Below are 12,483 nucleotides of genomic sequence, written 5' to 3'. Positions count from 1 at the left end.
AGGGAGTTCGCATCGTTGGATTCGGGGCTCTTTAGGCTGTTTTCCCTCCACACTCGACTGTCACCATCTCCACCTTTGCTCACCTGTATCCTCACCTCCATCACCATCTGGAGAAGCAGCTCGGCGACGAACAACACACCAAACAGGCAGGTCAAAGGCACCGTATACGCAACCAGCTCTGTCTTGGCCTCGATCTCGATTTTCAGCCACTTCCCCCAACAAAATCCTCGTAGCTAGATGGTCCATCCTTATCTCATCCCCAGTCCAAGTCGACCCTCCGCTCCCAATTCGGGTTGATGAGCGACCCAAGTCGACAGCCACCTTCGTAAGCGGCCGTCTACGGTCGCCTCCCACACCGACTGCTCAATTTGCTTTTTGGGGGTTGCACCCTTACTTGCTCAGAGACCAATCCGTCACCGTCCCCTTCATGCATACCGTCCCGTCGTTACTCACCACCCTTGTCTCTGCCTCTTTCTTGTCCACCGCCTCCTTATTCATCATCACCCGGTAGGGCTCTCTGCCGTAGACGGGGCTCGTAGCCCGATACTCAATCATCTGCGGATAGTAGACAGCTTCATCATCCTGCATTGATCCTTCACCCACACCCCGAAAGACACTGGCTTCATCTCGCCACAGATCCAACATGGCAATCAGATTCATCGGGCCGTGGACAACCACGTTCCTGTGGCCCTCCACCTCCGTTGCCCAGGGCTTGTCGTAGTGAATCCTGTGCGCATTGAATGTCAAGCCCGAGAATCGGAACAGCGTTGCTTCGTCACGACTGTATTCCCGCCATAGCTTCCCCTCAACGCTCTTGTCAAGTTCCGCCTGTGACAATTCCTTTGGCTTGGGAACCAAGGGTGCAGGTTTGGAAGGGTCGAGGGCTACTCGAAAGACCCAATTTCTCCGGTCCAGGACGCACAGCTCATCTTTCCCATTCCGGAATTCCTTCTCCACGCCCACGACTAGCATACTCTCCCCCGTCTTGCCAATGACCTTGGGCTCGCAGCTCAACACCCTCGTGACCTCGGTGACGGTATCGCCGACCACCAAGAGTGCCTGGTGGACCGCATTAGGATCAGCTCCGGGCCAATGACATGATCCTCCAGCCCACATGCGTCTCGTGAAGGGTGCGTCGGGGTTGAAACTCGCATCCGTGCCATCTAGCCCCAATATGCCAGGTAGTTGAGCTGGTGTGAAGTAGCAGAGATGATAGGCCGGGGGGATGGGAGTGCCTTGGACAGGCTCCGCCTCCTCGAGCGTCTTGGTGGACGAAACGGAGCTAGTGGGCCATAGATGAGCTCGATTCAGAGTGAGTGAGAAGAGGCGGATCTGGTTGGCGTCCAGCAGTTGACGGCGCACGAACGTTTGCCCCTTGGAGAATTTGGATAGAAAGGCTTCTGCTATCGCCTTTGGGTCGGCTGGTGGTGAGCTCAATCTCGTGGAAGAGGAGGAGAGGGCCCGCGATGTGGTTCCGAGTCGGGCACTGCTGCTCGTCGCCGCTTGAGCGATGCAGCGAGAACAGGCGCGAGAAAGCACGGTCATCGTTCTCCTTGAGACTGATGAGAGGTGATCAAACTTCAATACTAGCAGCAATCCACGCCGTGCTGCAAAGAGGAGTGTTTCTTGATATTGTCAGGAGCTCGAGGTCGCGTAGGAGGATGAGACTCAGTGGACTTGGACTTGTTCAATCTCCCCGCATAATGACCGTCTCCGAGATCGGGCGGCCGCCTGTCGGCTTCATACCCTGGTTTTCGAGATGCACGGTTCCGAGATTGGCCGGGCCTCCGCCGCTCGTAATCACATGGAAACCATATGTTCGACTACAACCTACTAAAACACACGGAAAGACAAACAGCCACCATGCAGGGCCATCATGGAAGTGTTTGAGGTTCATGTCATATTAATGTATATATGTGTATCGGTTGTTTACAGGCTCGGTGACCCTCACTCCGCCAACCTCATCTATGTACCTAGAACGCCGGGACATGCAAGTTTCCGTAGCAACCACACAGCAAAGTCGTTAGATAACCCCCTCATTACCACTGTTACCTCTTTTCAACAAGTAGGAAATGCATAGCACCGTATGCGATGATGATGAATGCTCCTGCAAAGACGCCCAGGCCAATGACATCGTTCCACAATGCCAGATTGTCGAAGCCAAAGGCGCTGAGAATGCTGGCCCCGGGAACCTCGATGTCAAGGCCGTATCGATGATCTTTGAGACGCAGTTTGGCTACCTCGTTCACGATGAGAGCCTCGTATCCGTAGTGGAAGATGGATAACTGTGTCGACGGTCAGCACAAGTTCCACCAAGCGGGATCAGCGGTGCTTACCATTTGCAGCCATTCTGCTGCTTTTTGGACACTGTCGTGGCTGAGATTGAGGAGTAAGCCGGCAAACAATAAGCTGAACAACATCACCAAGCTACCAATCAGATTGGCGACAGCGGGATCTTTGAACACAATACCAATCGTCAGGCAGATAGCTGCTGCCGCCAAGTTGAACAAAACCAATATCAGCATAAAGGTGAAGAAAACGCCCCATTTCGGGAGCAGCCCGGACATTGGATAGATGATGACGCCCATGATAATAGGTGGGATGAGCCGGAGCGGCACAATATCGAACATGATCTTCGCAGCATAGTAAGTAATCGGGGAGTAGTATCCATTGGCGCGTTCTCGGACGAAGATCAGCCGCTCTGCGCTGAAGACATTCAAGCTCGTCAACGCGCTGAAACCGAACAGTGCTAAGAGGAAGAAGAAGAGGCCAAGTCGATTTTGAAATCCGCCAATGTCGTCTGAAACGCCGTAAAAGAGCCACCCTGACAATACGGCCAGCAGAATAGCAACCGCATAGTGAGTCAACATCAGAATTGGATTGCGATAGAGATTCCGCCAGGTCCGCCTAGATAGGATCAAGAATTGTCGTGGAAGGCTCACTCGCCGGAAGCCTTTAATCGACCCTGTGACAGGTTCAGTTACGGCGTCTCCCCCACCGTGGCCGTTAGCCGCCGAGGCGGCTTGGATCGAAGCTGTAATCTCATCGTGGATCGTCTGAGCTACATCGGAATTCTTAAAACTGGTGACCAGAATGTCCAGATCAGTGGTGACCTCTGGTGGTATGTCGTCAGGATCCTCCAGAAGGGGTGGTGGGTTCGACCCGTCTCTCTTGGACATTTGCAACCAGCTCCGCATGCTGCCAGTTGCCCTTCCCATCACAGTGTCCTCATCATCGGTCTTTGGCGTTGGCGGAGTTTCGCTCCCAGCAGTCTTCTTTCGAGTGAACAATTGTCGGTCCTGCTTTTGCTTTAGGGAAATTCGCCTCTTCGGTTTTCCTCGCGTCGGGGTTTCACGTGGACTGTCCACGCTCACATTGGAAACGCTTGCAATGGATTTGACGGCGCGCGTACTGCTTGATTCTGTTCCCGGGCCATCTCGGTCGAGCAAATCTTTCGGGACATCCTCAAATATGGGCGAATGCGGAAGACTGGCGTGCATTGTCAGATCCACCAGATAGTCCGCAATATTGAAACCCGGAGGACAGGAGTAGCCAATGTGATCAAAGTAGGACTGACAACTTGAAAAGGGACCAGAATAGACGGTTTGGCCTTTGGCAAGAAGGATGAGCTGGTCGAATAGTGCGACAATGTTGGAGCGAGGTTGATGAATGGTGAAGATGACGGTCCGGTTATAAGTCTTGGCCAGGGTGACCAGACATTCAACGACATTGAATGCATTGAACGCGTCGAGCCCACTGGTTGGTTCATCGAGAAAGAGGATGCTTGGGCTAGTCACAAGCTCGCAAGCGATACCAACCCGTCGTTTTTCGCCGCCGGAAATGCCTCGACCATTTCCTTCCTCCGAGCCAATCACTTGGTCTTTGATGTGGTAAATTCCGAGTTGCTGCATGACTTCGATGACTCGCTGCTCCTTGACAGAGATGCCCATATCGGCTGGCAGTCTCAGGAGTGCGCTGGTGAGAATGGTCTCGTGAACGGTCAGGGTTGGCAACAGAGTGTCCTCCTGGTCGACGTAGCCCACCACATTTCGGTATTCCCCGTCGAGAATTTTCTCGCCGTTGACATACATATGGCCCAAGACGGTTCCGCGCTTGTTCTTGCGAGCGAGAATATCGAGAAACGTAGACTTGCCTGCACCGGAAGCACCCATGATGGCCGTGATCTGCCCCGGGTGGGCAATGCCAGAGATCCCAGAGAGGATCTCCTTTCCTTTCAGACCGTAAGAGACGTTCTCAAATTGCAAAGCCATCGGGGTGTGGTTGATCATTGATAGTGAGGCGTCATTTTCACCGCCTTCACCCAGTCGAATGGCTCCCCACCGCTTGAGTGCCGCCCTTCTCGAAAGGTACCACGAGATGAGTGTGACAGCAACAATAAAGAGGGCACAACCAGCTATGATTCCAGCTATCAAGGGCGTGTTGATCTCTTTGATGGGTCTCTCATATCCAGGCACTTCCGTCTCATAAAGACATTCACCTGCCCGACATTGAAGCGAGATGTATTCGTCGCCAAATATCATAGATATCAGGTTATTCATGGCCGGTTCTTCGAATCGACTACCGTCCTTGGAGCTACCGCCATAGGTGTGCTGCGAGTAAAAGGAGGCTGGGCCCTTGATTTCTTGCGCCAAGAACTCGTCGATATTAACAGAGCCATCTTCACCACACAAGAACCGGTCTGGTATGCAAGAGCATTTTATATTTTGGCATTGATATTTTGTGGTATTGCGGACGTTCGTGTCTTGATATGTCGAGGTGCAATTGTCGAGGGCACAGTAGAAGGATTCCTTGTGATCGACCCAGAATTGGAAGTTGCAGGTAGCATCTTCCGCGTTGCAAGAGAAGGTAACCTCTGGTATCCGAGGATCGATCTGGTCCAGGATAGCCTTGTTGGTGACATTGCACACCTGGTAGTTTTCGTGGACCAAAGCTCCCTTTTGATAGCAGACACCACCTTGGCCCAGGGGCATCAGTGCATTACATGCTTCGTTGGAAGCGCACACGTTGCAGTTGATGCCCTCCCACCCATCCTTGCAATCGCATTTATCGCCTCTTCTTGGTGATCTATTCTTGCCATCGGCCAAGGAACCACATAGTGGTTCTGCGCAGTCGTCACCTCCGAAGCCAGGAGGACAGACACATTTCCCGTTGGCGCTACTACAGCTCGCAAACTGTAGGCACGGGAATTCGTCGTAGTGGCAATCGAAGCATCTAGGACATGGCGGACACCCGTCGACCAGATCGAGGAAGGGATCTTGCATCAATGCCCGTGAGGTATCATTGGGATAGGCTGTCACGAGCAGACTCGGTGCGACAAGTAAAAGGGCTGCGGCAACGCCATAGAGGTTCATTGAGAAAGGACTGGGCGAAATCGTCCGCTCTGTAAATGCGGAGGTGATATATCGTGTCGCTGGCGCCTGTGGACGGAAGCTTGCCAGTCAACGCGGACGGGCTGTCGAGAAAGCGGAAAGTCGAGAGGAAGGTCAGAAACCGTGTTTGTGGATAGATGAATAATAGGAGGAACATGCGACAAAGGATGTAGAACAGAAGTAGAAGGATATCACACCATTGCAATTTGCAGCGGGAAGCGATGGGATCTGAACTACTGGAAAAGCCCAAGTGTCGCAGTACAGCACAAGTTGCAACAGCACAATGCACAACCGGTGGCAGGTTCCTGTACGGGCGGGGACGGGAGACCTGATACCTACAAGTAGGATCGGCCTTCGCCCGCAGACGAATGAGCCGAGCTCTATCCAGTTAGGGGCGCCTAAGCTTGCATCCAATCGTTACAGCTCCCGGCAGTTACTCGTGGCAGCCTAGCAGCTTTCAGTCTGGGGGGCCCAAGCCCGTTACGAGATACGAGGTCGGAGCTCAAGCTTAGGATGTGCAACCGCGGGGAGCAGTTGGCTGCGTCTCCGCACGGCCGCAGTTTGAAAAGAAATCAGTCCTGCATGTTACCCTCCGTTCAGAGATCGGTCTCTACGAGTCTCAGTCTATTCATTCTCAATCTAGATTACCGTTCGAGGCGTTTCAGCAGGGAAGATGGCCAGGATCGAACAGCTTGAAGCGATTGAGGTAGACAGTCACCGGACCTCAAGAGGTGGTAGTTATGGCTAACAACGTGAATAGTGGAACGAAAAGCATCTCTCCTCAGCCAAACATGACCTTTCGTCTTCGGCCGCTTCCAATATCTCCCTGTCTGAGCTTCTAGACATATCAGAGAACAGACCGCATTCCGAAAAGGAGTTGTCACTGAGTGGACTAAAACTCAAGGCCAACGATACTGGCTTGGGTCATGTTGAACTGCGGAGAAATTTGGCAGCCCTGTACTCTGCACGCTCAGCAGGAGTGACCGAAGATGATATTATGATCACCAATGGAAGTGCCGCTGCGGATTATACAGTGTTCACCGCGCTGCTGAGCCCTGGGGATCATGTCATCTGCCAGCATCCGGTTGATGAGCTGCTTTACAAAATACCTGCATCTCTGGGCGCGGAGGTCACTTGGTGGAATGCAGACCCAGCGAAAAAGTGGCAGCTTGATATTGAGGAGCTAAAGACATTGATCAGGGACAATACAAAATTGATCGCGATCCAGAGTCCTTGTGACCCCACGGGCGCTATAGTGTCCAGACCCATTCTCGAGGCCCTTATTGAAGTGGCAGCGCAAAGGGGTATAACCATTCTGGCGGATGAGACCTACAGACCTCTTTTCCATTCGATATTACCGTCAGACGATGATTTTCCACCCTCCACGATCAACCTGGGCTATAAGAAAGTTGTGGTGACGGGTACGGTAAGTAAAGCATACGGTTTGGCCGGGACAAGAGCCGGATGGATTGCCACGAAGGACGAGACCATTCTCGAAGCCTGCAGAAAAATCAGGCGTCTCCAATCCGGTGCTGCATCAACATTAGACGAGGTGATTGCTGCAGAGGCCGTGAGTGACAGGTGCATTCACGCATTATTAGCCAGAAACATCAAGTTATGTCAAACAAACCTCGACCTGCTGCAAGGGTTTGTCGACGAGCACAATTGGTCATGTTCTTGGGTCAAACCACGGGCTGGAACAACGGCAATGCTCAAGTTTCACAAGATGGGAAAGCCGATCGACAGTGAGCAGTTTTGTTCCAAGTTAATCGAGGAGTCCGGCATTCTCCTCTGTCCCGCAGGCAAATGTTTCGGGGATAGTCGAGTTGTTCGCGGGTATGTGAGGGTTGCATTCGGAGGATCGACGGAAGAGGTGAAAGCAGCCCTTGCGGCGTGGAGATCATTCATGGAGGACAGCTTCGAATCGGTACCGACACTGTCGACCAAGTCCAGCAGCTGATCTAGGTGCATCGCGACGCACATCAAATCATAAAATATATCACCATGCACTGCGTTGGCGGGAATGTCAACTAGACACCGACCAGATCCTTTCCAAGATTGAGAGTCAGAGTTGCCTTCTCGCGTCCGTAAAATGTAACAAGATGGGTGTGCCGGACGCCGATCTCATTGTCTTCTCGCCGCATCGAACAGCATGCCACTTGAGCTCCGAAGAGAGGGCTTACTGCTTCCCGCGGCAAGGACAGATCGTATAGTACACGCTTGGCTTTCATCATCTGAAGAAATGTTAGCGCACATACTCGTCAAAAGTTCGCAGACCATGAACTCACTTGTTCAAAACTTGGAAGGATGAAGAAGAAAAGGAAAAGGGAAAAGAGAGGGAGAAAGCGATCTGGAGAGTTTTGTGCGCAGGCGGCCATCGGGGTTGGCGCGTGCAAACCTCCGACCCAGCTTCTCCAACTCAATTCGATTCTTTTGGAATTGTTCGCGTCAATCGTCCTTCGATGCTGTATACATAGAGCCGATGGAGATTCAAAGACCACTTACGCGGTCAGCCCACCTCCGACGCAGCTATATTGAAATATCCAGGTACATTCGCGCTCGAGTCTCGCAGAGCGGATTTGTTTCCACGCAGTCTTCAGCCATCAGAGCCTGCGTGTCTCAAAGACTTGCATATTCTACGACTGCCGTCCGAAGTGACCGGCAACACGATACAAGGCTACAGACCAGTAACGGCGATATCAGGCGATACAACTTCTCTAGTAAGGCAGTTGCTTCTCGGGGATTTGACCAGCATCTAACTCTACCAGGGATCTCTTCGTCTGATACAGCGAGCACTGCGTGGGAAAAACTACGCCAGACCGACGTCGATTCCTTGCCGACTACTCCTGATCCTGATGATGATGGCCAGACACGGGTGCAGCTGTATGGGTATATTACTTCCCACAGACCAAGCAAGGGCTTCGACTTTATTCAGCTCGTCGATCCACGCTTAGAGCTTGCCGTGCAAGTTATCTTTCCCCATTCCGTCTCTGCTACAAAGGTTACAAGTCCATCGGCCGAAAATCGCTCAGGTGCCGAGGAACCGGGCGCACAAAGCGAGTCGAGCGATGAAGCTCACTGTGAAGGGCAACTGAGCATTTTTAGAGCTGCTCGTCCTCATACACCCATTCGGATTTCTGGAACCATTGTGCGACGATTGACGCCACCAAAAAAAGACCACAAGCGAGTTACATCAGGAGAGTCATATGCCACACACCGTCAAAGGGCAGAAAATACAATTCAAACACTAGATCCATATGTTGGGGATATCGACCTCATATCTCATGTCGAAATTAGAGCAGATTCTTACAAGTTTCTCAATGGGGTTCCATCCGACCTCACCGCCAAGTGCGATACAGTGTTTCCGCCTGAGCTACGACATCTTCAGTTCAGAACAGATTCGAACCTTCGTCACCGGATCCGATTACGTTCACGGCTTGCAGGGAAGATACGAGAGCATATGCTGCGCAATGATTTTGACGAGATTGAGACGCCTCTATTGTTCAAGTCAACCCCAGAAGGCGCTCGAGAATTCATTGTCCCCACAAGAAAGAAGGGGTTGGCGTATGCATTGCCACAAAGCCCGCAGCAATATAAACAGGTCCTCATGGCCTCGGGAATCTGGAGATACTTTCAGTTCGCAAAGTGCTTTCGAGACGAGGATTTGCGAGCCGACAGGCAGCCCGAGTTCACCCAGGTAATTCACGTCCATAACGTCGCGGCAAGCAGCCGATGCTGACACAGTGGTAGCTTGATCTCGAGATGGCATTTGCAAGCAGTGCTGACGTCATGGCCGCTGTGGAAGACCTGCTCATTCATGCAATCTGGCCCAATGTACCTGACATCGCTCCTTTGCAATCATCGTCATCAAAGGGGTCATTCGAGGCCAAATCGACTGATCCAGAATATCGCAACCTGACTTTTCCACAGTTGACTTATGACGCCGCAATGACCCGGTTTGGCTCGGACAAGCCTGACACGCGGCTTGGGTCTGAGATTCGCCGAGTGGATCAGTGGCTCCCGCCCAATGTGAAGGGCATGGTAACCTCGCTTGACGATCCCGTCGTGGAGATGGTGAAAATCGACATGCAGGGATGCGAACCAGCGGACAGCCAGAAATTCGTAACAGCATTCTTGGAAGCATCGTCGACAGCGAGATATACGAATGACAGCTCACGAATCCCTGGAGTGGCCGTCTTTGATCTTTTAAAGCCGCTGCATGGGTTGGCGAGCTTTGGCCACGAAGGTGCCTCCAAAGTAGAAGAAGAATTCGATCCCGAACCTGGCGACATCCTGGTCCTTTACAGCCGTGATGGCAAGCCGTTTTCTGGTGGATCTACCATTCTAGGGGACCTGCGTCGGGATATTTACCAGCAGGCCATATCAGAAGGTCTGATTCCTGCGCCTTCCGGATTCTCTGCCTTGTGGATTACCGACTTCCCTTTATTCTCGCCGACAGAAGAATCTGAACCAGGACAAGGCGGGTCCGCAGGGATCTGCTCCACGCATCATCCATTTACGGCTCCCAAGCCAGGTCAGGATTTATCGGTGTCCACATTCAAGAAGAATCCCCTGTCCATTGTCGGGGACCATTATGATCTCGTCATTAATGGGGTTGAAGTTGGTGGCGGGTCCTGCCGTATACACCGTGAATTCATGCAAGAATTTATCCTCCGAGAAGTCTTGAAGATGCAGCCGGAACGCGTCAAGGATTTCGGACATCTATTGAGGGCGTTGCGTTCTGGCTGTCCGCCGCACGCAGGGTTTGCCCTGGGATTTGATCGCTTGATGGCGATGTTGACGAACAGTGCAAGTGTGCGAGATGTGATTGCATTTCCAAAGTACGCAGATGGTGAAGATAAGTTCGCTGGTGCCCCCTCACCGATCACCCGGGACCAGCTGGCAACCTATCATCTCGTTGCCGCCGACGACAAGGTGGCTCCTGGATCGACTGCCAAATTATCGCGCAAAGCGTAAAACGGCTTCATGAACAGTTGTAAAACGTGTACAAACAATAGTGTGACCATGTAAAACAGTCGGCAAGACTTTCGTCCTGTAGATAAAGTCACGCACTCTTTACTCACTCAGCTCAGGACTTCACCATTCAGTGTAGTTGCGCAGGAGATATACTGTGGTTCACCAGTTGCCGAGGCTGACGCCCCTATGTAGTCACGTGCCACTACTTCCTGCGACAAGAGAATGTCGGGCCACCCTGGCATCATAAACAAAACGGAATGTTACTCTCTTAAGCGCAGCGACCTTTACCATCCTTTCCAATTTCGAATACTGCGTCTTGCAAAGTCGCATCGAGCATTCGCGATGGAGCAAGTTCAGGATCTTGTCCTTAACCCATTGAAACCCTATCTAATTCCCATCACTCACAACCTACCCGGTCCGATCAATGACCTTGCCATCAACCTCCTCGGCGAACGCTGCCACAGCGCCCTCCTTCTTGACCTCGACTTTGCCTCCCATCCCGAATGTGTCTCCCTAGCCATCTCCAAAGCCCTGGGCATAGTCATCATCACGGCCGCATCCGTTGTGAAAGTGCCCCAAATCATCAAACTTGTCAAGTCGCAGTCCTCGGAGGGACTGTCGTTCACAAGTTACTTGTTGGAAACAGCCAGTTTCGTCATTTCCCTGGCTTATAACATGCGTAATGGCTTTCCATTCAGCACATACGGCGAGACCGCTCTCATCGCCATTCAAGATGTGGTGATTAGTGTGTTGATTCTGGTGTATTCAAAGAAGAGCGCCCAGGCGGGCGCCTTTCTTGCGGCCTTCGGCAGTGCCGTATATGCGCTGATGGTCTCAGACACCATTGTCTCGGATGCACAAATGACCAGCTTGCAAGCGGGCGCCGGCGCCTTGAGCATCGCCAGCAAGCTCCCACAAATCCTCACGATCTACAGCCAGGGCGGAACAGGCCAGTTGTCCGCCTTCGCCGTGTTCAACTACTTGTTCGGCAGCCTCAGTCGGATTTACACCACGATTCAAGAAGTGGATGATAAGTTGATCTTGTACGGATTCATTGCCGGGTTTGCGTTGAATGTGGTTCTGGCAGCTCAGGTGATTTACTATTGGAACAGTCCAACCACCGCAGGGCATGCAAAGGAGTTGGGTAAGAAGGGCAAAAGTGGATTGCAAGGCGTTGGACAAAAAGGGAGTGCTGCAAAGGCCACCGAGGAGGCGAACAGGTTGAGTCCGGGCAAGGCCAACGCGACAGCAAGACCGAGCAGTAGCAGTGGGAGAAGAAGAGGATGAGTAACTTCACATGCTGGTGCTGAGGTGCCATCTGGCGCACATCTTAGCCCGCACAGCGATTTATCTGCAAGAATTTTCCAGGGGACTTTCCAATACGATCACAGATCCCTAATTTCATCTCTGGTCCTGGAAATTCCACCCAGAAGCATAGATTTTTCAATTCGACGAACCTCATTCCTCCTGCAGTAACTCACAAATTTGACAACTCTCAATTTGCCAGAAGCAATCATCCGCTCCTCGAGTGCCGGTGTCGATTCCTCCTCTTCAACATATTGAGCCTGCGAGGCCTGGCAATCTTGGTCCTTCGGGGAATTACTCTTGTTGAGCATGAGGTGGTTGAGCCCTTGCCAGGTGAACCAAAAATAATTTCCTCTTGAACTGATGACCACTAGGAGATTTCATTGCCTGGAATTAGAAGCGGCATATGTAATGAGATACCGGTCCTCTGCATGGAATGGAGCCTGGTGTGCTCGAGAAGTATCGACCCTTCCACCAATCAGAGCGCACAATTCGCGGAGGGAGGAGAAGGGTTGTGCGAGTTTTGCGGAAGCGGATTGTTCCGATGGCGCACGAAGTTGTACTCCGTAGTGATTCCCCATACTGCATCAAGGGCTACTGCGAGGCAGACGTTGGCTCATTGTGTATTGCCGAGATCAGCGTGTCTCGAACACAGATGCGACTCCATGTCTTGTCAGGTATGGAGTAGCCAAAGCACTAGCGGGAGGACAATGTATGGGCTGGGCATGTTTGTGGTGTTTGTCATGGTGAGGTAGCGGCGAGGCGGCATCGGCCACGACGTCGACTGAGACAACTTCCCTCTCTAGTATTC

General features: G+C 52.2%; 5 protein-coding genes across 5 annotated transcripts; 3 read left to right on the top strand and 2 right to left on the bottom strand.

The window, feature by feature from the left end:
- Window positions 1-47: 47 nt before the first annotated feature.
- Window positions 48-1,626, bottom strand: PV07_06116 (uncharacterized protein). Its single transcript, XM_016393064.1, has one exon. It carries the CDS (start codon window positions 1,543-1,545, stop codon window positions 391-393), a length of 1,155 nt encoding a protein of 384 aa, XP_016250583.1. The 5' UTR covers window positions 1,546-1,626; the 3' UTR covers window positions 48-390.
- Window positions 1,627-1,868: 242 nt separating this feature from the next.
- On the bottom strand, window positions 1,869-5,670 carry PV07_06115 (uncharacterized protein). The gene is made up of 2 exons (XM_016393063.1): window positions 2,337-5,670; window positions 1,869-2,285 (listed from the first exon to the last, which is right to left on the bottom strand). Exons 1-2 carry the CDS (start codon window positions 5,370-5,372, stop codon window positions 2,049-2,051), a joined length of 3,273 nt encoding a protein of 1,090 aa, XP_016250582.1. The 5' UTR covers window positions 5,373-5,670; the 3' UTR covers window positions 1,869-2,048.
- A 287-nt stretch (window positions 5,671-5,957) lies between these two features.
- On the top strand, window positions 5,958-7,382 carry PV07_06114 (uncharacterized protein). Its single transcript, XM_016393062.1, has 2 exons — window positions 5,958-6,096; window positions 6,151-7,382. The coding sequence occupies exons 1-2, from the start codon at window positions 6,064-6,066 to the stop codon at window positions 7,348-7,350; spliced, it is 1,233 nt and encodes a 410-aa protein (XP_016250581.1). The 5' UTR covers window positions 5,958-6,063; the 3' UTR covers window positions 7,351-7,382.
- Window positions 7,383-7,843: 461 nt separating this feature from the next.
- PV07_06113 (aspartate-tRNA ligase) lies at window positions 7,844-10,473 on the top strand. Its single transcript, XM_016393061.1, has 3 exons — window positions 7,844-8,110; window positions 8,159-9,087; window positions 9,141-10,473. The coding sequence occupies exons 1-3, from the start codon at window positions 7,873-7,875 to the stop codon at window positions 10,365-10,367; spliced, it is 2,394 nt and encodes a 797-aa protein (XP_016250580.1). The 5' UTR covers window positions 7,844-7,872; the 3' UTR covers window positions 10,368-10,473.
- A 153-nt stretch (window positions 10,474-10,626) lies between these two features.
- On the top strand, window positions 10,627-11,876 carry PV07_06112 (uncharacterized protein). Its single transcript, XM_016393060.1, has one exon. It carries the CDS (start codon window positions 10,710-10,712, stop codon window positions 11,652-11,654), a length of 945 nt encoding a protein of 314 aa, XP_016250579.1. The 5' UTR covers window positions 10,627-10,709; the 3' UTR covers window positions 11,655-11,876.
- Window positions 11,877-12,483: the final 607 nt, after the last annotated feature.

The sequence above is a fragment of the Cladophialophora immunda genome (genome assembly GCF_000835495.1).
Source record: "Cladophialophora immunda strain CBS 83496 unplaced genomic scaffold supercont1.3, whole genome shotgun sequence".
Classification (NCBI taxonomy): Eukaryota; Fungi; Ascomycota; class Eurotiomycetes; order Chaetothyriales; family Herpotrichiellaceae; genus Cladophialophora; species Cladophialophora immunda.
Note: the sequence above shows the minus strand (reverse complement) of the source record. Positions and strands in the feature narration are given on the sequence as shown.